A 26,837-nucleotide genomic window follows, 5' to 3' on the forward strand; every position below is an offset into this window, starting at 1 on the left:
CGTTTGTTTCGAGATTTTTGAAGAAAGTTCAGTTGCGGTGTTCACATATATTTTTCTCTAGCTGGCCCAATGACCGGTGTTCCACTAGTGTACCTTCGGCAACAATTTAATTTCTTGGTCGTCACAGAAACGGCGGTGTTGCCCGTTCCGTAAATCACTGGCCAATGCCACAGCTGAAATCATGTGGGTAAGCTCTCTTCTTGGCTTCCCATCCTTCGTCCCTGCTATCATGTGGTGTGATAACGTTGGTGCAATTTACTTGAGTGCCAATCCTTTTTTATATGCCCGCACCAAACATATTGAATTAGACTATCACTTTGTGTGGGAGCAAATCAAGGCCAACTATGAAGCCATGTTTTAGATGTTTTGACAGAAGCAATGAAGATGGGAGCCAAGGGGGAGAAACGAAAAGAGATGAAAATGAAGCAGTAGAAGCACTGACCGCTAAGAAAATGATCTTTTACGTGTATGTATGAACCATTTGGAATTCCTTGCAGAGGACCTTACACACCACCTGCAATTGCTGTCAATGTGGTGGTCGATGAATGATGTAACGACATTTTACCTGTTTTCTCCATTTTAACCCTCTCCATAGCTTTTATTTGAGATTTATGACTTGCGGGGATGAGTGACTTGATTTCCGAGGTAGTAGTATTGAAGGGTGCTTGAAGTGTATCATTAAAGATGGTGAAGGGATATTCATTCTATCATCACCCCCTTCCGTAAAATGACTTTCTTTTTCTTTTTGACAATTCTATAATCCTATCACCACGATGGCGGGCCTTAAAACAATCGGAGGCGGAGCCAGCCTTCTTTAAGGGGTTCGGCAACAAAAATATATTATTTATACATGATTAAAATCATTTTTTATGTGGTTATAGTAGGTGTTGAACCCCTTCGATTTAGTTTTCTTTGAACATTGAACCCCTTACTTGAAATCTTGGCTCCGCCTCTGAAAACGATCAGTCCAATCCTTATTTCCATGTAGAATACTCTCTAAAGCCGTTACATGTAAGAAAAAGAAGTCTGGGGTGTCAACTAGAAAAATTGGAATTGCATCACAAAGCAACTAAAATGTAGACTGTTGTATTTGTGTACCGTATGATGTTTTGGTTCTTGATTATGATTGAATGCCAAGGTAATATTTGTAACAAGTTTCATGATTATGATTGAATGCCAAGGTAATATTTGTAACAAGTTTCATGCCAACTGAAAATTCTTGCAAGTTGGAAACATTCAGTAAATGGGCTTCTGTGACAATACCTTCTCACCCACATATTATCAGAGATGTCCAACGAGACCAACGACATGCTCTGCCCCATATTTGGGGTGAGGTTGAATGTCTCCTAGGATGATGAGTTCCCTATAATATTAGGAATTGTGCCTGTCAGTGAGTTGTACCTCAATTCAACATCTTTTAGTTCACTCAAGTATCCTAATGCAGCAGGAAGATTGCCAGTCAATTGATTGAAACTACAATGACTCCAAGCTGTTGCTTTGACATTCAGTTAAGGCATCGACGAAATCAGTTATCTCTCCACTGATGCTATTGTAGGAGAGGATCAGAGTCTTTCATATTACATAGTTTCCCAAAGCTTCTCTTGAGCGTCCCATTGATACCATAGTTGGAAGGTAGATCAAGATATTCAAGGCAAGTAAGCTTTGCAAACTCATCCATTGTTGGAAAGATCAAGCACCAAAAAGGAAGTAAGATTTAGAGTTGGGAGAGAAGATGGAAGGTTTAAAAGCTGACACTGAGACAAATGCAGCTCGAGGAGAGAAGGAAGAAGATTATTGATCATTTGAAGCCAAGAATAAGTAACTTTGCTAAGAACTGAACCTCCCAAATTCAAATGTTCAAGAAAAGTAAGCTGAATGGTTAAGATTCAAGAATGTCAGCTAGAATGAATTGAGTTCCAAGACATAACCGTAGAATTAGTCCAGGTACGTACGCGCACTCTGACGCAGACTAAAAGGTTATTAAACAAAAAGAAAATTGTTGAAGTGGGAAATATTTTAGCTAGTCAATTGATGTATTAGAGTTTTTGACTTCGACAACAAAGAATCTGAAAGTTCATTCACCTAGAAAGAGTCTCATTAGCAGGCACCTTTGTCAACTCATTTTCTTGTTTACCAAAGATTCCTGGGATTATAAATAATACATTTGTGTTTCTTCCTTAAATCATTGGCACTAATTAAGGAGAAATAATCAGATTTGCTTAATTAACTACTACTACTAATTAATAGCTAATGTTTCTTCCCTTCTAGTTTATGTGATGGTGTTTGACTAGATACAAAGTTTACAAATGAAAGTAAGACTTATGAAACTTAAATTAAATCCTAGATATTATTGTATGGCTTAATATCATCTCATTAAGGTATGGGATCCACTCCGGTATTGCTCTGCATATCCAGTAAACGTCCCATTCGTCTGGATATGCATTTAGCGATGTTGGAGGATCCTTACCGGTTGAATCCCGCTCCTTGTTCTTCCTACTTCTCAATGCTTATTTCTGGTTGTAAGTGTGGAGGTTACTATTCCACTGAATGCAAGCCGTGGAAACAGCCTTGTGCAGAAATGCAAGGTAAGGCTGCGTAAAATAGACCATTGCGGTCCAACCTTTCCCCGGACCCCACGCGTAACAGGAGCTTCAGCGCACCGGCCTGCCAAATAAAATGATTTGGATTGGTTGTTGGAATAAATTGAAGAACACCATTATTAATAATTTGTTTTAGTTTTAAAGAAGTTCGTTGAGGAAGAGAAGGCCCCTCTATTTAGCTAAGGATGTTCAAGATTTAATATGCATGTGTAAGAAGTATTATTTTGACGTACATACATGCAATATTCTTATCAGGCGAAGTTGTTCAACTGGCCACTCTTTGCATGTTGTAGCTCTTCCTCCCTGGTTAATGGTTCTTTCTCTTGCGGCGCCCCATAAGTTCACGCTTTTTCATACACAAAAAGTAGTAATATGTCCTATACTGAAACTAAAACATAACATATAGCTCCATTTATTGAATACATTGATAAAGTTAACAAACATTTTTCATCTTCTTCTTCTCAAGTGTTTCTTTCTTTTACTCATTAAACATCCAAACCATTTATGTAGAAAACTCGAAAACCTTTCATGGAACTCCAAAATGCATGTCTCAATGAATCTGAAATAAGCAACTCTCCAGCTTTTCTTGAAGATCAAAGTGCCAAAAAATACCCAGAAGCCAACTAAGTATCCGAGACCAACGACAGCATAGAACCATATTTTCTCAACTTTATCTTCGTCATCTGTTTCTCCGTCATCATCCATTCCACCGTCAGATGTTGTAGTCGTGTCATTAGAACAATGTCGTAAAGGAGGACCACAGAGTGCGTCATTTCCTTGGAAAATTGTTGGATCGTCTTTGATTTGGAACTCAGTACTGGTGGGAATTCTTCCTGACGAATTGTTGTAAGACAAGTTCAAGTGTGTCAAGAAGTCTAAAGTAGTTACGCTTGGTGGTATAGGAACTGATAGTTGATTTTTGGAAAGATCTAAGGTTTCAATCCATCCCAGTTTTCCAATATCCGTTAGTATAGTTCCCGTCAAATGATTCATGGACAAGTTCAAGGTTCCAAGTTTGTGTAACCTTGTTATCTCTACCGGGATTTCTCCAGATAAACTGTTGCTCGAAAGGTCGATACTGTTTACTAGGTAAAGGATAGTATCATAATAAAGTATTCTTCCTTTCGCCTCCAGTTTCAGTTTCCCTTGATATTGACTAGCTTCCGCATCAGTTAGCTCAGCCTTGAAGCCTTCCAAATTGCCAACACAGGATGGGATAGAACCGGATAAGTTGTTTTCTGAAAGGTCTAGTATGTGAAGACCTCTGAGGCTACAAACTTTTAAAGGAATGTGGCCGGAAAACCTATTGTTTCTTACGCTAAGGATTAACAGTGATCTCATCGTTTCGCCTAACCAAGATGGGATTAGCCCTAATGGTTGTTACTAAGATCAATGCTAATCATTCTCGTGCAATTTCTCAAACTCGAAGGCAGTTCTCCAGAGAGATTGTTGCCTGAGAGTCTTAAGAACCTCAGATAAGCAAGAGAACCTAGTGAGCCTGGAATTTGGCCGGCTAGGCGGTTCTCTGACATATCTAACCAATAAAGATACGGAAGCTTACCCCAGAAATCAGGAAACTGTCCGATAAGTTGGTTATTATCGAGGGCTAAAGTAGTCAGCTGATTCATATCACCCATGCACAAGGGAATTGTGCCATTTAGATTGTTGTAGGAGATGTCCAAGTCTGTTAGATTGGGAAGTGCTTCACAAATGTTTACGGGAATAGGTCCTGAAAACAAGTTATCCCTCAGATACAATGATGTAATGTTAGAAGACCATAGTGGGAGAGGTCCCTCGAAGCGATTGGAGCTTAAGTCCACATTGGCTAGAAAGTTGAATTGAAACGTGTTGGGAACTTTCCCTGTCAAGTTGTTGTAAGCCATGTCTAGATTATCAAGCTTCAAATCCAACTCTACAAACCAATCTGGTAAAACATCTGAAATCCCCGCAGTATTGAATACTATACTGGTGAGCTCATGCTGATCCTTAAGCCAGTGTGGGAATTTGGGGCCTAATTTGCATGACTGAATGGTCAATAACGTCAGCTGGAACGAAGGAGTCCAGTTCGAGCTGACGTTGAATGTCAAGGTAATATTTTTACCAAGCATCACGCCAACTGAAAACTCTTGCAAGTTAGAAAGATTCAGCAAATGGGCTTCTGTGACAATACCTTCCCACATATTATCGGAGATGTCCAACGAGACCACCGATGTGAGCTGCCCGATATTCGAGGTGAGGTTCCCACTCATTTTGTTGGATGAGAGGTAGAGCGCCTCCAACGATGACAAGTCCCCTGTACTTTCAGGGATTGTGCCTGTGAGTGAGCTGAAGAATTTTTAGCTTCTTCAAGTGACCTAATGTAGCAGGAAGCTTGCCACTCAGTTCATTGAAATTCAAATCCAATGCCTCCAAGCTGTTGCTTTCGCATTCAGATAAGGCATCGACAAAATCAGTAAGGTCGCCGCTGATGCTGTTGTAGGAGAGGATCAACGTTTTCAAATTGCATAGTTTCCCCAAGCTTTTCTTCAGTGGACCTTTAATACCATAATTAGACGATACATGAAGATACTCAAGCGAAATGAGCTTTGCAAACTCATCAGGCAGTTCACTAACGATATTGTTGGAGTTTAAGTCAAGATGCACAAGGTTACTGAGGTCGAACATCCATTCAGGGAAAGTACTCGAGTTGAAAGCATTGTTGGAAAGATCGAGTACCAAAAGGGAAGTAAAATTTAAGGAAGGAAGAGAAGACGGAAGGTTTAGAAGTTGACACTGAGGCAAACGCAACTCGAGGAGAGAAGGGCTATGACTGTTGATTGTGTCAAGCCAAGAATCATCAACTTTGCTAAGATCTGAACCTCCCTAATTCAAATGTTCAAGAAAAGGAAGTCCTCTTAGCCATTCAAGATCATTCTCAGCTGGCTTTCCGGAGTAGAAACTCAAATCAAGAACTTGCAAATTCGATAGGTTTCCAAGAAAAGAAGATACTGAACCAGAAAAAGATGCACCAGAAAGATTGAGGTACCTCAACTCCTTAACGCGACCGATGAATTCAGGTACTTTGACTCCTCCAAAATTGTTCATACTCAAGTCTAAGTATCTCAACTTTTTCAACTCAAGTAAAGATGGATTAATCTCACCTCCCAATCTATTGTTTCTTGATAATTGGTTTCTGAGGTCAAGCTTTACGACGCTTCCTGTCTTGTTGTCACAGATTACCCCAAGCCATTGACAGCAATTTTCTTGATCAATCCAAGAAGATAGCCTGCCTGAAGAATCTGTAAGATTTTCTTTAAGTTTTAGCAGTGCTTTCTTTTCTGTTTCAATGCAAGTTCCCACTTTAGAGGTGCCAGCAGTGGAAACAAAGTGATACGCAATGCAAGTGAAATAGAAAAGATGTGCAAACAATATGAGAAAGATAAGTTGAAATGATTTGCTTTCCATATTTGCTTCTTGTGGTTGAAGCTAGGAAGGACAATCTCTTATCATTTATAGACATAGAAGTACATTGGTGTACAAAGTTACCTGGTATCTGCGCTGGTGGAGACACTCCATCCGTGCTTAGGCATGTTACGTGGACAGTTGAAATGAAAGAGTTGCTTAAAAACGGAAAGACGCATTCCTTTTGAAATAGACTAAAAAGGAAAGGAAAGACAAACAAGTTGAAACGGAGGGAGCAGCAAGTATAACATGCAGAACTAGTCGAGGTACATGCAAGCTGACACGAACGGCGTGGTTATCAAAACAATAATAAATTTGGAAGTTCATTCACCTAGAAATAGTCTCATTCTTTGTATGAGGACTATATCTCATACAAATCCTAATGAATATGAGTGATAACATCAACATATAACTTTGATATAACGTGTTCTGTCATTAAAGCAGACCTCACTTGTTGTTTGAATTGAATAGTATATTATCTTTTGTGTACGACTATGACTTTACCGTAATACGCTCCATATCTGAAGCATACCTCACTCTTTATTTTTTCATTGAACATAACATATTTCATGTACAACTCCGAATGTAATATGCTCTATCGCTAAAGTAGACCTCACTTGTTATTTGTTATAGAATATAGAGAAAATGCCCTATTTCACCCTTGAACTATATCCAAAACGGCTGAGACACACCTCAACTTAACGGGGGTCCTATAACCCCCTGAACTAATTAAAAGTGTAATTTTGACACCCTTAATATCTACGTGGCACATAAGTGGCACACACGTGTGCCTACGTGGATCCTTCCGTGTGTTGTGCCACGTATATGCCACATAGGCACTAAGGGTGTCAAAATTACACTTTTAATTAGTTAAGGGGTAATAGAACCGCTTTTAAGTTGAGGTGTGTCTCAGCCGTTTTGGGTATAGTTCAAGGGTGAACTAGAACATTTTCTCTATAAGATATTTCGTGCATGAAGTAAATCATAGTTGATAATATATTAAGGAAAAATAACATAAACATACACCTTAACTTATCATATTTACACAAATTTCCACCCTTATAAAATAGTTACAAAAATTTCAACTAATTATGTATCTTCAATGGATGTACCGAAAGCTAATCATGTATCTCGACAGACCAAGAATAAAAAAAAAATGTATCGAGATCTTATGTATCCTTACAAAGAAAAAAAAATGTATTTTCGTTGGATGTATTATGTCTCTCTGACAGACTCAAAATTGAAAAATGTATCAGGAGCTAATAATGTATCTTTACAAGAAAAAATGTATCTTTGTTGAATGTATCGGGAGCTAAATATGTATGTCGACAGACTCAAATTTGGGATTTTCAATAATTATATAAAATGTCGAAATTTTTGAAATTAAGCTCGCAACTGTCGGGATTTATATTATTTATCCTAAAATTAATTAATGCGAATATTATTGGGATATTATTGGCTGTCAGACAAAAAGAATTTAAGCAACAATTTTATTAATTGCAAGTTGCAACTTTGTCAACTCATTTTCTAGTTTGCCAAGGTTCTTGGATTATAAATAATACATTTGTGTTTCTTCCTAAAATCATTCACATAATTATTGAGAAATAGTCAACTTTGTTTTCATGAATAATTGTCTATTATTGACTCGACACACATATTAAAAAATAATAATAATACAGATATTTTTATCATATCACCTTTTGAATATCATTAATTCGATGCTCTGAGAAATATATTGGATAGTGGATTGTAAATAATAATTAAGGGTAAAATTGATAGAAATCGATAAATTATTAATCGATTTTTCAAACTGGACAAGTATTGTTGAAAATCTATTTTCAGTATAGCGGATAGGTAAAAATGGACGAAGAGAGCAATAATTACTGCCTACGTTTTATTTTATTTGGCTTTATGGCTTGGTACTCTCCTTAAGAAAAAATTATTTTATAGGTATATTTTACTAAGATAATCTTATTAATGATGTTTTAAAACTCTAAATTTGACTGTTACTAGTTTATATAGCTATTTGATAATAAGGATAGTATGAACTTTCTTGATTTGTGAAAATGAACAAGTAAATTGAAACATCTATATTTAGTATAGGGTGAATTAAAATAAAAGATAATATTTACATAGCATATCATAATTGATAAAATTAATGTGAATTATTATATATATATATATATATATATATATATATATATATTATATGATGCAACAATTTTACTATTTGCAAATTGCAACTTAGCAGCCACTTTTGGTCAACTCATTTTCTAGTCTACCAAATATTCCTAGGATTATAAATAATACTTTTGTTTGATAAATTACTAATAATTCATGTCTAATTTTTTATTTTAATTTATGTGATGGTGTTTGATTGGATATGAAATTTAAGAACGAAAGTAAAACTTTTGAAACTGTAAAACAAATCATATATATTAGAAGGTTGTACATCAAACTTGGAGTCATTTGAAGTTAATTCGAACTAATTTCAAAGAAAAAATATTTGGTGAAATTTTTACACAACAAATTATGATGACCGTAAAGATTTTATTGTTAATTCTTATGATTTATGTGGATTTTGTAGTCATAATTTTCGTGATCCGTCAATTTGTGACAAAGCGAGTTTTGCCATCAATATGAAAATCGACAGAATTTGTGACTAGAATTTTAGCCATTCATCAGAATTTGTATTTTGAGGTTGGTCTACAAGGCCCATACAAAATTTGTGGTTTTGGTTGGGCTATATGCATGGGTGGCCCAACTATGTGATTGAGCCCAATAGGCCTAAACAAAATTGATTACTTTACTATTTAGAGAGAATAATCGAAAATTTATGGTTTTTAAAGTTTAGCTGCCTCGACTCGATTTGAAATTTGCACTGTTAAAACCTAGCTTAATAGTTTCCTCGAGATTAAACAAGTATTTTTCTGATTAATTAGAGGGCATCCATGATTAAATAAGTCTTTCCTAATTAATCAGAAAATACAGAAAACAACAAAACTATTACTAGAAATGCCAAAAAGTTAAACGAAAGATTTACTAAAAGAATAACTAAAATCATTAAGTGATATAAAAAGAAGTGGGGAATAGAGGATGAAAATGTTGAAAACAAAAATGTTGGGATAAATTTGAAGGCTAAAATAACAACAACAAATACAGTATATTCCCACGTAGTGGATTCTGGAGAGGGTAAAATGTACGCAGTTCATACCATTACCTCTGAAGAAGTAGAGAGGTTGTTTCCGATAGACCCCTGACTCGGAAAACAAGTGGTTTAATAGACTTAACATGTTAACAAGTGACTAAACACTTGTCGAAATATTGTCATGCAAAATAACATTTGTCCTTCGAGTCTAACAAGCATCAATGCTTTAAAAGAACATTGACATGCATATTGCCAACACCATTGCTAGTTAGTGTTAGGTTTTTTGCCTGATTTTCTTGCCAAGTTTAAGTTTTATTTTTCCTGAAAGGAAAATATAATTCTTTTCTATATTTGGCTAACCTCTTTCTTAGATGAAAGGTTTTGGAACTCTATAAATAGAAGACTACCCCTCTCATACCATAATACAATATCATACACAATGTATTCGTTAAAAAAGTCTGGTTTAGGGAGAGATTTCTCTCATAGATTTATGTTTTATATTTTCAATATTAGTTACTTAATATGTAGGCCGTTTGGCGAAATATATCACTAATATATATGTTTTTATTATATTTTTATTTGTCATCTGAATTATCATCGTCTTGGTTCGCAAACTTTAAGCTTCCGCATGATGCCCTCTCGATTTCAAATCCAACAAGTGGTATCAGGGCCAGGTTCAAAAATCAAATGGTTCGATTGAGGATAGTTTAAGATCAAAGTTGCAACAAATTTGATAATAAGAAGATATATGACCAAAATATTATTAATAAAATAATAATAATAATAATAATAATAATAATAAAAAATAAAAAAATATGTTGTGGAAAATTGATTTGAGATGGCTTGGAGAGCAAGTTCTTTTGAGGAAAGTCCGGTGCGCTAAAGCTGTTCAAAGGTTTATTGTCAGGGGTGGACAACGTCAATTTTGAGATGTTTCGACACCCATTAAATCCGATGCAAACTAGGTATAATTATATAAAAAATGTATAAAATTTAACATAGGAATTTAAAAAACACTCAGTAAATCAAAAAGATAGACGGGTGTTTTAGTTTCCTAGCGGAACGTTAAAGCTTTTGGCGTTATATGTGTGTTTGGACCTCCCGGGCACCCACGACCCCTAAACCTCGTAATGACACGCCATCTAAGCAGTGTGCCACTTAAATTGACATTTGTGATTTATTACCTCACTTATAAAGGATGATCAACATGATTGTTTGTGTTGTCCACTTAGATATTTTTTTTTATATTTCTTTATTTTAATTTTCTTTTTAATCTGTTATATATTTGAGAATTACGTAAAAGTATTATAAATTATAATAATTAACAACATAAAATAATTCAAAGGATGTAAAAGAAAAATTAGTTGACCCTCGAGGGTTTATTACTGCTACATAAATTGAGATAGAAGAAAAAATACTATAAATCACAATAACTAATAATTTTTTTTTTTTAAAAAAATATATAAAAAATTTAGTTAACTCTCAAAATTGTATCAATATCACACCAAATTAGATAGGGAGTGTAATATATATTATTTAAAAAATTACGTAAAAAATATATAAATCACAATAGTTAATAACATGAGCCATATCAGACCTAGTAATAACATATCAATATAATATTTTGATGAAAAAGGTCCTAGTAAAACAGTATATATACAGATCTTATCATATACAATCAGATCTCTCTATAACGTCACCTCGTTATAACATCATTTCCCTATAGCGGCACGATTTTCTTCAGAATCAATTTTTCATGTTATATATATATTTTTTAACGGCATTTAACTATAATAATAATGACGTTTATCATTGACGGACCCACGATTTAAGGATTGTGGGTGCGTAAAAAATTAAAAAGCTGAAAACAAGTAAAAAATTATCTCAACGAGGTTTGAACCCGGGATGCCCCTTTCAATGGAGAATCTTACGTTCGAATCCGGGTTGCCCCTCCCAATGGAGAATCTTAATCTTAAGATCAATCCAAATACCAGCGCAATCAATCTAGATGCCAGTGCACCCAACTAATTTTTTGTTTTAGTGGGTGTTTTTATATCTTTTATACCTATTTTTGTTTATTTTCTATGTAATTATACCTATTCTGTGTCGAGTTTACTGAGTACCGGAGCACCCCAAAAACAATGTAGGTCCACCCCTGACGTTTACTATAGCAGTAGTTTATTATCGCGGTACATTCTTTGTAACATTACCTCTCTATAAATAGCATACTTTCATAAGAAATATATCATGTACAAAATAAAATATTAAAATATTTATAGTAATCATCATTAACGTCATGCACGCAGTAAATTTCAAGTACGAAGATCTAATTTAAAGATTTTTTATTTAAATGATGCATATAAGTTATTCCATAACTTCACAAGGAAAACACTATTAATATTTATCTTTTTTATATTCATGCTCTTTCTAATTTTATATACTTTTACTTATGATAAGTAAATGAAATCTGAACTTCAAATGATATTATATATATATATATATATGAAATTACCTCTCCATAATCATCATAAAAATTTTCAAATAAAAACTGCTACTACAGAAATGTTTGACTATATTTATGGGGACTTAAAAAGTTAGAAAGTCCATTTTATTTAATTTGGGGGAGTGTGAAGGTTGTTTGATCGTTTAATTTAACTACGTAAATCTAATAAAAATAAAACGTGTCATCGAAGAAATTTTAATATATTTTTCGTGTTTTTTCCATTATCTCTCTTAGTCTTCTAAGTTCCAACCCCCAATTAAGGTTTCACTTCCCCTCTTCCTCAAAACTCACAATATACATACAAAAATTATAATCCAAAGTCAAATTAAACCCAAAAAACCCATTTAATTCAATTTTACTGACAAATTCTTTTATTATATATACTACCCAATTGATCTATTTACGTTATGGGTTGTGCATCTTCAGTTGCAGGTAATCAATTTCAAAACCCTCTTATTGTATATAATTGAATTAATTGGGTTCATCTTATTAGTTATCTTATTTTTTCTTTATATGGGTTGCCTTCTAATTGGTTCATTCTTAATAACTATTGAAGTTTATATTGTTGTTTGGGTCCGTTTGCACGCACCTCAACTAACACTAATTATATTACATGGGTATTGGGTAACTTGGTCTATTAAGATTGGAACAGATGAGAAGAAATCAACTAGTAATTGAACCTGAGACCTCCTAGTTTCATTAATCACTAGGCACGCCCATTGGGTGTAACTGTGGTGTCCGGACCAGCTTATGCATGTCAGTTTATTGTCGATTTGGGACAGTTGAATATGTAGGTCGATCAAGAACCCGTGTTACGGCTTAGGTTCGAGTTGGTAGTGGAAGTTTGCAAAACAACAAGTGAAGTTAAAAGATAGCATAAGTAATAGACAAGCTGAAATTAAAGAACGTATATTAGGCACGGTGCAAAGCGTATGATCGAGATTCACTAGCCATGAGCCGGCTTCGACCGGAAATAAGAATTAAAACAGAGAAAACTCGGAGATAAAGCTAAAGGATTTTATTGCTTAGATGCAGGAAGTATAAATTAGATGATGATATTTACAATGAGGAGGGCGCACCGCGCACCTATTTATTGTGTACAAGGTTGGTCTGTGTATGCCCAATAAGAGAGTGCCACCCGAACCCAATAGTACCCTGATCAATGATCAATGATTAAACGTCATTTGCCGAAGAATTGTTTGGAGATGCCAGCCAAATACTCCATGTTTGGCACAAACTTGTTGAGGATCGTCCACGTACCTGAGAGCCCTGACACATTGGTTCCCTGTTTGTCCTTTAGTGCACAGTCGCTATCGCTAGTGGCCTTTCGTTATTTTTATTTAGACCGAGAGGGCGTACTCTATCTAGGTATCGTTCCTGAGGTGACTCGATCATGGGCAAATTCCAATTCTACCCGACCCGAGATGGCGTATATTTGCTAATTCTATTTTAATCTATACAGTCTCGACTAATTCCATGGGATACCTACCACTTTCCACAAGCAGCAACAAGCACATAACTCTGTCCACCAACAGATGTGAAGAAATCACCTAGTGTTTTCTATCTTCTAGGATTTGAACCTACTTGACATGGAGCCGTTACAACTTACTGTGGACATGACCCTAGGGAGAAAGACATGGAGGATGCAAATTTGGTCAGATGGCTAGTTCGTGGGAGTGAGTCGTAGCTAGTAGATAAGATTTATGTTGCTTGGACTCATCAAAAATGTCAACGGGTGCATGTTGGATCCTCCAAAATAATGTATTTTTAAAGGATCTGACATGGGTGTGACAACATTTTTGGAGAGTCCGAGCAACTTAGGATAAGATTGCTATGGTGTAGCCATGCTAGTAGTCGTAGGGATATGCTCGTAGATTGGAGTTTTTTGTTCGCAGGGTTTGGGTGAGGTGTGTACTTTCGGTTAGATAGTGTATAGTAATACTCTGTGAGTTTCTTATTTCTGTTATTTCATCTTGTTTTATGTTCTATTACGACTTTGTTTACTGTCCTTTTGTCCTGAACCGAGGGTCTATCGAAAACAACCTCTCTACTTCTTTGGAGGTAGTGGTATGGAATGCATACACTTTACCCTCCCAGACCGCACTATGTGGGAATACACAGGGTATGTTGTTGTAGGATTTGAACCTTCTACCTCATGGTTCTCGACCCATTTCATTGAGCATTTGTCCACACCCTTAGGTCTGATGATTTATTTTTATTTTAATCTTTCTGTGCTACACTAAAGCTGTGCTCAGTATGATGATGATATGAAATGAGCTTAAATGAAGAAGTGGGAATTTATATAGCCGACCCCAACTTGTTTGGGATAGAGGTATATTTGTTGTTGTTTATCAGGTTGTGGTTGGGACTAGGGGTGAGGAAGGTGATACTCCCTTTGTTTTAATTTGTTTGCCGGTTTTAACTTGGCACGGAGTGGAAGAAAGTAAAGAAAGTTTTTGATTCTTGTGGTCTTAAACTAAAAGATATGCGAAATATATCAAAATGTCCTTTAATCTTGTGACTTAAACTGCCATATGAAAAGTTGGAAATTAAAGAGTTTCCAAAAAAAGGAAAGAAACATTCTTTTTTAAACGGTCTAAAAAGAAAAGTAAGACGAACAAATTGAAACAGAAGGAAGCACCCAAGGGTGTGGCATAGTGTTCAATGAAGTGGGTTGAGAACTGGAGGTCTTAGGTTCACATTCCAATAGAGGCAAAAAACGCTAGTTGATTCTTCCCATAAGTCCTAGCCTTGGTTGACAGAGTTACCAGATATTTATTGCTGGTGGGAGGTGACAGGTGTCCCGTGGATTTAGTTGAGGTGTGCGAAAGCTGGCCCCGACACCGAAATTATCAACCAACAAAAAGAACTTGAAATATTGGGAGTCCTATCCAATGTTGTGTTTAATACTTCCTTTTGACTAATGCAGATAGGAATTCGGGGCGGGCCGCTGGACTTGATCCCAATGGTGGAGGTGGAGCAGTGGATCCTAAAAATCTTAAAGTGAAGGTAAAGTTTGAAACTTTGGGATTGGCCCTTTGTGCTATGGCAAAGTATTAATCCATATGTTCCAATTTATGCCATTCTTCCTATTTTTTACAACTTTATATGTTTGACACAATTCTAGCTATGTTATTTCGTAAAAATGTCACAATTTTTCAAATTCATTTAACTAATCAAATTTTAATTTGATGAGATGGGTTTCTGCAAACTATTTATTTAACTCTAACATTTGTAGTTGGTTCACGAGCTGCCTATACCATATGTTAGTCAATTAAGTATATTAAAATCCATGCTCCACAGCTGGTGTCACGTAAATTGGGACAGAGGGAGTTGTTTCTACAATCCTAACATCTATGATATTAAGATGACAGTAGACTATTAGTGTCCATATCACATTGCTTGTACTATAAATCTTTTGATAAGGTAAATAGTTTAATTAACGTGGATATATTACCATGTAATCAAAAAGATCTTTTTCCAATTACTAATCTCTGTATTAGTTATTACATCTTCCGCTCCACTTCGTCATTTCATAAAGATCAGGGTTTCGTCTCTTCACGCTTCTCCGGCTAAAGCATGTTGAAGACATGATTAAGTGCGGGCTTGTCAGTAAGTGCGGAGATGATTGTCAGTAAGACCTCAGTTCTATTTGAAACAGAGTTTTTTTTTTTTTTTTATAATCTCTCTGTCTAATAGATATACATCAAAAAATGAAGGTGCTTGATTATCATGATGGCTGCCACTCATTTTTATTGTCATTCCTTATTTCTGATGAGGAACGGATTACTAGAAGGTCCATGTTTGAGTCAATATAATAGTTTGAGCTAACTGGCAAATATATTTCTCATAATAATCTTAGTAATCAATAAAGAATATACTCTTTCACACCCCTTCAGGTGCGGCCCTTCCCGGGCCTCTGCGTGAATGTGAGATGCTTTGTGCATTGGGATGCCCTTTTGTTTTTACTCTTTCATGTCTGTTGGTGACCTTTTAAATCGCTATCTAAAGTTCATTAGATGATCAAACTGAGACTTACTGACAGACTTTAGAAAGTGTAGTGCCTCGGAGATATAGGCCTGAATGGCTGTTATGGAAATTGGGCGGGAGCGTCTCAATGAGCATATTTAGGGTCATGCCTTTGTTTACTTCTAGACTTTAGCCAACTTATCTTCTTGCTTGAATAAACTTTCAGTACTGTATGTCGTGTTTATGAAAATTGGTGCTTCTGGAACTTTCTGATTATGACTATTTATGTTGAATCAGTTTCGTGGTTGGAGTACATATGTTCTCCTGAATTGAATGGATTTCTTCAATGCACAGGCGTGGACTGTAGCTTTTTATGTCTTCTTTCATGCATTCAAAAGTGGGCTAACAGCTTTGGATACTATCTAGCTATTCTCTTTGTTGTTCCTTTACCATGAGATTTTGGTGGGATATGCTTCAGTGGTTCGGAGTTTCTTGGATTATGCCAAAATTTGTGAAAGATTTAATGTTTTTTTGGAGAACGGGAATAGGAGGAGAAGGCGTAAGGCATGGAATTTGGTCCCTCTTGTGTTGATGTGGGTTATTTGGAATGAGAGAAATAGGAGAGATTTTGAGGGGGTAGAGTTGAGTTTTTCTCAAGTAATGAATAGCCTCCGGCATCTTATTTTGTTTTGGTGCACCATAAAATCCTTAGTTGTAGGGAAGAATAGGGTGGACTTTGTAGAGAATTAGATTTTGTAGATTCTTTACCTTTTGGTTTTTCCTTTGTATATGGCCAACTCGGCCTTGTTTATGAATGAAATACTCCTCATCAAAAAAAAGAAAACTATGTTCTTTTTGTCAAAATATGATTTAATAAGTCCCTTGCACCCTATTTGTGATACTGATATTGCCGTTTCCCCCAAACATCATTTGCAGCTGGTACTCTTGGGTGATTCTGGTGTTGGTAAAAGCTGTATTGTTCTGCGCTTTGTACGGGGTCAATTTGATCCGACATCTAAGGTATGAATATGCTATTCCAAAATGATAAACATGTTCTTATATCATGTAACGTTTATATATTGTATTCGGTTCTCACCTCCCACCTTTTTTCTTTCCCTTCTGGTGTGTGTGTTTCAGTGGACTGTGTCTGTTTATGTTATGTATCTTAGGTTCTTCGATAATAGTTTATAATTGTTGCTTGGATGATTTTAGGTGACTATAGGAGCTTCTTTTCTGTCTCAAACAATAGCCTTGCAAGACTCAACTACAGTTAAATTTGAAATATGGGACACAGCTGGTCAAGAGAGGTATTGCGAGCCAAGTTTCATGTTGTATTTATCTCTTTCTGCTCTTGATAAATAATTTCATCCAATAACTGAGAAATCCCCTGTGAGTTAGCTGACCAACCCTTGAGTCGGAATAAAAATGAGAAGTCTCTAATGATTGACAAAAGATAGTTGTAAAGAAGACCCTCAAGTTCTGCTGTCTGCCTTGCTTTCAGGTATGCAGCACTTGCACCATTATACTACCGAGGTGCTGCAGTTGCAGTGGTTGTATATGATATTACTAGTCCCGAGTCTTTTGCCAAAGCACAATACTGGGTCAAGGTATTTCTCTTATAAGAATTGAAGCGAGCGTTCTGTCTCTTTTGTTTGATAGCAAAATTATTAACGTGTCAATGATTGCCCCTTGTTACTTCTGTTTCGACACTTGTTCATAGCAGCGGTTTGCTTTATTTATATCTTTGGAGTTTGCACCTTTTCTTGTGACTTAATATGCTTCCCCTGTTCGAATGGAGCTGAATCTTGTTATCCTTGAAAGAATCCAATCCCCTTATATGGTCATTCAGTCACTCCATCATCATCAACTAAAATCAAGAAGTAAACTTTCTAACATGGGTACAAGTGAGGGTACCCAATCAAGGGTGCCTCAAGGGTAAGGCTAATAAAGCGTTGGCTTTAGGCCCCAAAATTTTGAAGCGTCAAAAAAATTTAATTGTAAATTTCATGATTTCAGTTTCATTTGAAATAATAATGAAGATTGTGAAATACTTTAAAAAAATTTTCCTAAAAAAATACAAAAAGAAAGAAATATCTAATTTTTACTAGAAATATTTTAGAACTTCGAATTAAACAACTCAAACTTCATACAAATAATTAATGTTTTAACAACATCATCTAAGTTTAATGTATTACAAACAAATGGCTAACATCTTATTAACTAGAATGAATCTTTCTTTTATTAAAAATCGTATTATATGTGAAGTTAAAGGTCATGTGTCGTTCAAAATATTACAGCAAAAACAATTAATATATAACAACAAAAAAACAACTCCCAATTATTATAATATTATTTTTGTATGTATATTTATATATCTAAAGCCTGTGCTTTAAGTTTAACTTTAGACCACTAATTTTATTGAGACGGTACTTTAGGCGATAGTGTGTGGGATCGACCTGATAGTGTGTGGGGATCTACAAGTCGGATTTATTTTCACCTAAATTTTCAGATTCAGGTCCTAAATTTTCAAATTTAGGACATGGACGTGGATAGGCGAGGTTAACAGTTGTTAAGACTTGGTAATAAATGTAGGTAATTATTTCAACAAAGTTGCCACAGTAAAACGACTTAAACAACTCATTGTAAATATCTTTTGAAATATATAATATCTTATTCATAAACATATGTCATAGTTCTGGGTAGATATGTATATAATATCTTATTCATAAACATATGTCATAGTTCTGGGTAGATATGTTGGGCTAGCCACATAGGTACGCCCGGGCCCCTCACTCACTCAGTCCCCTAGTTATAAGCATAATCAAAAGGATTGAGCAATCCAGATAAAGATCGACGGTAAACCAAGAAGATCAAAAAACATTTTTTTCTGGTAATTGTGCTTGATCAAAAATGTTTCCTAATACTTGTGCGTATACCAGCAATAACAATAGCATACTCTGTGTGATCCATGAGTGGGGTCTGAGGAAGTTGGGGTGTATGCAGACCATACCTTACCTTTGTGCTTTGTGGGTACCCTGATACAAGTATAAAAAAGCTACGATAAAAATACTGTGAAATGAAAAGTATTAACAACCAAATTAATGAAGATACTAAAGTACTTGTATGCCAAAAACAACAATTTGCAAAAGAAAATTCAGCCAATTTACGTCTCTCGGCCATAATTGTAGTAGAAGCACCTTGGCTAAATTGACCAAATAATCCTTGTTGAACATTTGATTGCCAGATAACTGTTGAAGTCTTCCTTCTACAAAACTCTACAAAACTTTATTGTGATAAGATATTGATAGTAGTTCATTAGAGCATCATATTTGGTGAAGCAACTTAGTCAATGATCGTTCTTTTTTAAGTTCATATTTATTTAAGATTCTCTTTTCATAGTTTCAATGGAGAAATGAGAATTTGCAAGTTGAAACAAGATTAATGAGAATCTCAAAATGTAATTGTCAAATAGCTCCTATGTCAAGAATTGTTGAGCTTGTTTTCCCTAAAAGAATAGTTTCACCCGCTAATAATTCAAAAACATGAAAAACTAGTTTCTACCTTAATATATTACCTGAATCCGACATTGGTCTGCCCAACTATTTTCTATTTTGAGCCGAGGGTCTTTAGAAACAGATTGTATACCCCACAAAGGTAGGGGTAAGGTCTGCCACTCTGCATACACCCTACCTTCCACAGACCTTACTTTTGAGATTACACTGACAATGCTGTTCAATATATATTACTTTTGATAACTGAGAAACCCCCGGGAGCCAGTGGATAATGGTCTGCCTTCTACCCTTCTCTGCTTAAATGTCAGGCTTTTGTTTATGGTAAGGTTCGAACCAATCACATGTGCCTAAGCCACACATCACAAGTTGCTCTCTCACCAGATCAGATCACAGCCCTGGGGATATATTAATCTGTTCTAATATTGTGCTCTTATTCCTCGTGCAACTAAAGTGGGTCATATATTTTGGAAAGGAGGTACTAGCGTCTTAACTTTCAGGTCATCCTAAATAGAGAGATAAAACTGCTTTTTGTGTTGTCAGGCATAATTAAGATTCCAATAGATCACAGACCACCCAAAATCTCCCTGGCATAAAATGAAGAAAATTGGTGCTGCTTGTACTTATTAAAAGGTGGTAACTTCTGCTGCTGATTGTACGTATTTTTGTATGTGTGAACAAATTGTCAATTTTTTGATGCAAATGATGCTGTAATAGAAAAGATCATGTCAAAATGTGGGATACTGTAAATTATTTCTTTAGGCCATAATTCAAGCTTTAGGTATTCTGCTTGAGATCCATATCTTAGAGATGACGATCAGCACAAAAGATAATGCCACATTTGCCGCTTCATGTTTATTGATGTCCAATTCATTTGGTGTTTCTTCGTTCTCTAAATGAGTCAGTCTGTCAGACAAACAACAACAGTAATTACTATACCTCAATCTGCGCAGGTGGGCCGGCTTTATAAATCTTCACTTTCCATGTGATTAGTCATCCTGTCGGACAAGCTAGTGCTAAATGATACGCAATTTCTGAAATTTAGTCATGCATACAATGTCCTACTTAGTAGCTGCTAAATGATTGCCATTTGTAGGAATTGCAAAAACATGGGAGCCCTGATATAGTCATGGCTCTGGTTGGCAACAAAGCTGATCTCGACGAAAAAAGAGAAGTAACGACACAAGTGAGTACCGTTAAGTTTTTACCGCTAGCACTGTTAGACATGAAAATTATTTCTGCTATTCTGATCTTTTTGTGGTATTTACTTTTGAAGGATGGAATTGACTGTGCTGAAAAGAATGGTATGTTCTTTATAGAAACATCCGCTAAGACAGCTGATAATATCAACCAGCTGTTTGAGGTACGTTCGTAATGTCATTTCTCAAAAGCGAAATGTCAACTTTTTAAGGTGTATAAATTTAATTAGGACCTTTATAGGTGCGTGCTTTGAATTCAAATGCTATTAACCTACATTGTTTCTGCAACTGTCTAAAACTTAATCCAGCTGCCATTTGTTCATTTTATTCATCCTCATCGGACCCTTCAGTTTCCTCTTGCTTTTCTGGTCCTCGTGTATTGTTGGCAAGGGGAGGACAATACCGGCCTGAACTTTCAGTCTGATAAAGAGAGTTTTCTGAGGATTTTGTGTTCGCCGAAATTAGTTATGTTCAATTTAGCTCTAATCTCATATCGATAAGATGCAACAGAAGTAGTACAAGAAGTTCTCTATGTTTCGTACTGGCATATAAATCTCTGACCGGACTTATGACTCCTAGAGAACAATAGAACATAAAGGATAACATACTACTTGTAGTCGCATATGTAGATCCTTATCTTCCATTATGCCTTATTTTTCGCTAGGCCTGCATTTGAACACAAACATTGGTAATATTCACTTGTTGATGGCTTTACTTGCAGGAAATTGCCAAAAGATTGCCACGCCCGTCTGCTGCTTGACCCATCAAGAATATAGATCGGCATAAACAGCTGCAGCAATTCTGATTGCTACAGTCTGTAACACTATGTATATGAAGTCATTCTACGTCTCTTCCTTTCTGCACTCTTGTTACAATTTCTGATCTTGTAATCGCGATCCTATTCCATGAGGCATCTTGCTATAACTGTGTGAATTGAGGAGACGAAAAGCTCACTTCAACTTGTGAAAGTTTGAAATAATTGAATGATTCAATGACATGAAATTTGGAGGGAAGCCTTGGAGTAACCGGTTAAGTTGTCTCCATGTGATTTGGAGGTTACGGGGTTCAAGTTGTGGAAATAACCTCTTGCAAAAATACTAGGTTGCATACAATAAACTTTTCTGGTTTGGTTTAGCCTTCTCTGGGCTCCGTGCATAGTGGGGCATTTAATGCACCGTGCTGTCCTTTTGTTCAATGAAATTTAGCTAGCAGAAATTAACATGTGACATTTAACATGATAAAGCTTTATAAAATGGAAGTGTTATAGTATATGCTAAGGTTCCAAAAGTTGGAAAAAAATTTAGAACTCTATGATGGGTTTATTAAGAGTGGAGCTTTAAAAACATTAGATTTTTTCTCAATTCAAGAGAATGTGGACCTTCTGAAGGCTATGATTTCAAGCAGACTTCAAGTTTATCCATAAAATACCTGAAAATCTAGCTCTAAACTTTAAAATTTTTTAAAGCAGGCCCCCAAAACATCCAATAGACTGTTAAACACAATTAACATTTATTTAGTTGAAACAACAATAATAACATACCCCGCATATTTTTACAAAGTGGATCTGAAGGGGTAAGCTTATGCCGTCCATACAACTACCTCAAAAGTGCGGTAGAGACGGTGTTTCCGATAGACCCTCAACTTCAGGAAAAAAAAGAGTCTAGAAAGACATAATAACAGAAACAAGACCGCCATAAAACTATCACAAAGTAATACTACAATCGAATAAGATATCGTAATATCAACTAATTATTCTTTAATATAATCTATTCACAAATGGTACAAGCAATCTCTTCACACTGAGCCTGAGTCTTCTTTTTCCTTTTTCTTTCTAAACAAAATCTGAAATAATGAGTTTGTTTTCACAAAATATAAACTTGTGAGTAAATTTTATATTTAAAAAAGTTGAAATCATGATTTAGAATTTCAAATCACGATCTTTTTGAGAATTTGAAATTCATCTCATGATTTTTAAATGGGAAAAGGCTCAAATATGCCACTGAACTATCAGAAATGACTCATTTATGCCATCCGTTAAAAGTTGGGCTCATTCATGCCATCACCGCTATAAAACTGGTCCATCCATGCCATTACTTTTTAAAGATGGTTTTCTAAAAAACTGCTTTGCCACATGGCCTTTTATTAGAGGCCCACGTTATTTTTTAAATTTTTAATTTATTTTTTTTGAAGTTTTGATCCATTAAGAAGAATTCGCCCACACCTAACCTATCACCTTAACCCACTTTAATATTATTCTTAATTTTGACACTAGATTTAAACATATATATAATCATTTAGTCTTCGAACATAAAATTTACACACTTGAATACTACGTTTAAAATAATATAGGTTAGAATAATTAATAATTTTAAATGGCAAATGAATAAATTGTGATTAAAAATTAATTTGTTTTGACTCTCGAAATCCGAGCATCATCACATAATTTAGGACGAAGAAAATACCACATAAATGAAGGACCACAACTTTTAATTAGGAAGAATATCTAAAAATCCCTTCTAAATTTGGATTATAAGTTTTATAATTGAATTATTGGTAGTCTTAATTATTTCGTAAATTTGGCTATTTGGTAGCCTTTATGCTCTTTAACGTGGACGAGACGTAGAACATAATTTTTTTCTGTGTGGGTGGATTCTTTAATATACACATTAAAGATCCATTAACATATACATAAATAGTGTCTGCGTGAGTAGGTACCAAACAACACTAAAAAATATGTGGACTGAAAACACCCTACGTACCTGGATGGTGGTCTTTTATTTATTTTATATTTTTTTTAAACTCTAAAACGCCTAAAAATAAATTATGCTCTACGTCTCGTCCACGTTAAAGAGTATAAAGGCTACCAAATAGCCAAGTCCACGAAATAATTAAGACTACCAATAATTCAATTATACAACTTATAATCCAAATTTAGAAGGAATTTTTGGGTATTCGTCCTAATTAAAAGTTGCGGTCCTTCATGTATGTGGTTTCTCTTCGTCCTAAATTAGGAGTAACATCAGAAGACACTGTTGAGTAATTAGTTTGTGTTTATGGTTTGTCTTTTAGTGGAGTAATTAATTAAGGGTTTAAATTAGTTTTATCGGAATTTCTACGATTATGATAGATTGGATCTTACAGGATTTGAGGTATAAACTTCTTATTGTTATTGTTTACCTGATGTATGAGTTGGACTTTTATGATTTGGTTCGTTTGATTTTTAGTTGGAAGTGTACAATTTGTTAAATTTGTTTGTTGCTTCTGGTCAAGGATCTGTCGAAAATAGCCTCTTTACCTCAGTTAGGGGTAACATCAGAAGACACTATTGAGTAATTAGTTTGTGTTTATGATTGTGATAGGTTGGATCCTGATGGATTTAATTTGAGGTTAAACTTCTTATTGTTATTGCTTAATTGATGTGTGAGTTGGGTTTTTATGATTTGGTTCGTTTAATTTTTAGTTGGGAGTGGATAATCTATTAAATTTGTTTGTTGCTTATGATCGAGGGTCTATCGAAAATAGTCTCTCTACCTCGGTTAAGGGTAAGGTATTATGTTGTTATTTGTTGCATATGGAGTATAGTGCTAATTGCCTTTCTTAGCAAGCGAGGTGTTTACGTCTTTTTAGAGTGTGAGATTAGTGGTTAATGAATGTGTAATCCTAATGAATGAAGTGTTTAACACCTCTTTAGCTATCAGTAACAATTCAATGAAGCAAAAAGGAATAGAAAAAGTAATACTATATGTTTCCAATTCAATGAAATTTAGTTATCAGTAACATACACGTGATATTAAACAAAAAAAAAGTTGCAAAATATTTTTTTTTTTAAAAAAGAATTTCGATACTAGATTTATCTAGAATGATAAACTTAAAAAAGATGGAATGACCTGTAAGACTTATCTACTTGGCTCAGATTGTTAGTTGAACCTTTCTGCTCATGATTATGTTAATTGAACAATTAATCCTTTAAAACTTAAACCTTTTAATCACTCTGATTATTGATCGAACTTATGTGACATTTAACGAAAACAGCCTCCCTAATTAATTAATAAGGTTAATTTGCTAAAATAAACCTCTAAGGAATATTTTCTTAAGAATCAAGTCGACAAGGGCTAATTATTTTGAAATGGAGAAAGTATGAGATTTTGTGGATTTATGAAATTAATTCAAAATTGCAATTCACCTTTCCTACATTCATACTTGGTCTAATTTTACATATTTTTTTGTGTAACGGTTCATTAAATAATTTCGTCATTATTTGATTTTCATATTGTCATTCCATAATATAATTTGTACACCGGCTAAAAGTAAAATAGGGAAGTGGTAAAACAAACTTTAGTTTGTAAAGGTTTGGGAAAACAAAAATACAAATTACTCGACCAATGTAAAATAAAATAAATATAATTATTCTAATTTCAAAAACTTCTAGAAGTGTGAAAAAAAACAAAATATTTCTTTTCATAGAATCTATTTTCATATAAACTAATACTCCCTCCGTTTCGAAATAAGTGAATTGTTGGGGTATTTATTGGTGTTTCAAAATAAGTGAATCATTGAATTTTTTTTCCAAGTTTACCCTTATGATTTGACAACCAATTAACTTTTGAAAAGATATTACAAAGTCAATTTTTTCTTTTTTTGGGGTAAAAATGGAAAGTTGTGTTAAATTTATGTCTTTAATGCTTTTTCCTTAATCTGTATGTCAAAATCCAACAATTCATTTATTATGAAACGGAGGGAGTAAAGACTAGGAGAAAGAAATAATCAATCACTAATTATAAATACACTACGCCGCCCTACATACCTCTCGGGCTCTCAACAGTGGCAGAGTCAGAATTTTCACTGAGGGAGTTCAGAAGTAAATATATGACTAGTCGAAGGGAGTTCAACATCTACTATATATACATAAAAATATTTTTGATCATATAAAAATTGTATAATTTTCCGACGAAGGGGGTTCGGATGAACTCCTGAAATGTATGTGGCTCCGCCACTGGCTCTCAACATATTCTACGTACGTTTTTACGTTTTTTCTCAAAACAATTTCTCTCCAAATGTCAATGACATCATCATCAGAAATCGAACCAAAAAAAATATTAATCCTCAAGTCATCTGAAGTCTGAAGATGACGAATTTGAGATTGAAGAATCTATAGCGATTCAACCAGAAACCATAAAAGACATGGTGGAGCACGATTTAACCGTCATCCCACTCTCAAACGTTGATACAAAAACCCTAATCAAAATTATCAAGTACATGAAAATGCAAACAAGAGAGAGGAATCAAACAAAGAAGAAATAAAAGAATTCGTGAACAAAAGCTTGATTGAACTACATGAATTTTTATTGGCTGCAAATTACTTTAACATTGTCAGTTTGATGGATCTATTGTGTCAGTCGATTGACAATAAGAATCAAGGACAAGCCTAGTTTCAATGTTTTTCGACAGAGATATTCAATTTTACGAATGACTATACACCAGAGGGAGAAGAAAAGTTTTGGGAATAATTGGCAAAGAAGGAACCCTCCAAAACTAATTTGTCAAATACCCACTTAATTTTCTTTTTGATTTATTTTTTAGGTTTAGGGTGTAAAAAGTGGGAAAAAGTAGAAAAAGTGGGGCCCACACGTAGGCCAAGGGACCAATTCATCATTTTTACAACTTTACAAATTTAATATAATACACTTAACACCCTTCACTTATTCCACTATTAAAAAAAACTCACCCCCTCTCTCCTTTTCAATTCCCAACTCCTTTTTTTGAAACTACTTCTCCCAAAAATGCCATTTTCATTTCGTCATCTTCTCCAGCTACTAAGGGGTCGTTGTTGCTTCGTAAGGTTAGTTAAAATTAAGTTTCGATCATTTCTAGATCCATTTAAACGATTTTTTTTTGCTAATCGATTCGTAGTGATGCAAGATCTTTTTTTCTTGAATTTGATATTTTGGTTCAGTCGTGTTTTTTTTTAGCAACGAAGTGTTGAATGGTGGGATAATAGCTGTTTGAAGAGTGATTTTGGCATTTTGATTTGAACAGCGACCTGTTTCTGTCCGTAGACCCGCGGTCTATCCGTAGACCCGTGGTCTATGAAATGAGAATGCCCTAGATTGAAATCAATTTTAAGACGTATGAAATTCTTGTAAAACATGATTGCTGAAATAGTGAAAATTGAAATATTAATAGCTAATTAGTTTGATTAGGTGCACTAATTTGATTTTTAGCAATTGTTGTGTTTTGATATTGCATGTTGGATTTTAGTATAGTTATTGTATGTTTGTGTAGTAAACTGTTTAATAGTGGGATGTTTGTTAACTTTTTTGTGGGGTTTTCATTTGAGCATTGAGTTATTTCTGTTGATAGACTTGTGGTCTATTTACTGAAAATGGAGATTTGTTCTTCAGGTGTAGATTATGTTGAAAATGGGTAAAAAAAAACATCATTCCTAAATGCAAAGCCGGTACCGCTAGT

At 34.8% G+C, this 26,837-nt stretch overlaps 3 protein-coding genes across 3 annotated transcripts; 1 reads left to right on the forward strand and 2 right to left on the reverse strand.

Annotated features, from left to right (window-relative positions):
- Nucleotides 1–3,970: 3,970 nt before the first annotated feature.
- Nucleotides 3,971–4,849, reverse strand: LOC124889548 (receptor-like protein EIX2). The gene has a single exon (XM_047401489.1). The coding sequence runs from the start codon at nt 4,847–4,849 to the stop codon at nt 3,971–3,973; it is 879 nt and encodes a 292-aa protein (XP_047257445.1).
- Nucleotides 4,850–4,901: 52 nt separating this feature from the next.
- On the reverse strand, nt 4,902–6,044 carry LOC124889549 (receptor-like protein EIX2). Its single transcript, XM_047401490.1, has 2 exons — nt 5,553–6,044; nt 4,902–5,462 (listed from the first exon to the last, which is right to left on the reverse strand). Exons 1-2 carry the CDS (start codon nt 6,042–6,044, stop codon nt 4,902–4,904), a joined length of 1,053 nt encoding a protein of 350 aa, XP_047257446.1.
- A 5,768-nt stretch (nt 6,045–11,812) lies between these two features.
- On the forward strand, nt 11,813–21,382 carry LOC107851149 (ras-related protein RABF1). Its single transcript, XM_016696075.2, has 8 exons — nt 11,813–12,124; nt 14,622–14,701; nt 16,598–16,681; nt 16,874–16,968; nt 17,163–17,268; nt 20,267–20,356; nt 20,447–20,533; nt 21,091–21,382. Exons 1-8 carry the CDS (start codon nt 12,100–12,102, stop codon nt 21,127–21,129), a joined length of 606 nt encoding a protein of 201 aa, XP_016551561.1. The 5' UTR covers nt 11,813–12,099; the 3' UTR covers nt 21,130–21,382.
- The last annotated feature ends 5,455 nt before the right edge of the window (nt 21,383–26,837 follow it).

Source organism: Capsicum annuum, chromosome 12 (genome assembly GCF_002878395.1).
Source record: "Capsicum annuum cultivar UCD-10X-F1 chromosome 12, UCD10Xv1.1, whole genome shotgun sequence".
Classification (NCBI taxonomy): Eukaryota; Viridiplantae; Streptophyta; class Magnoliopsida; order Solanales; family Solanaceae; genus Capsicum; species Capsicum annuum.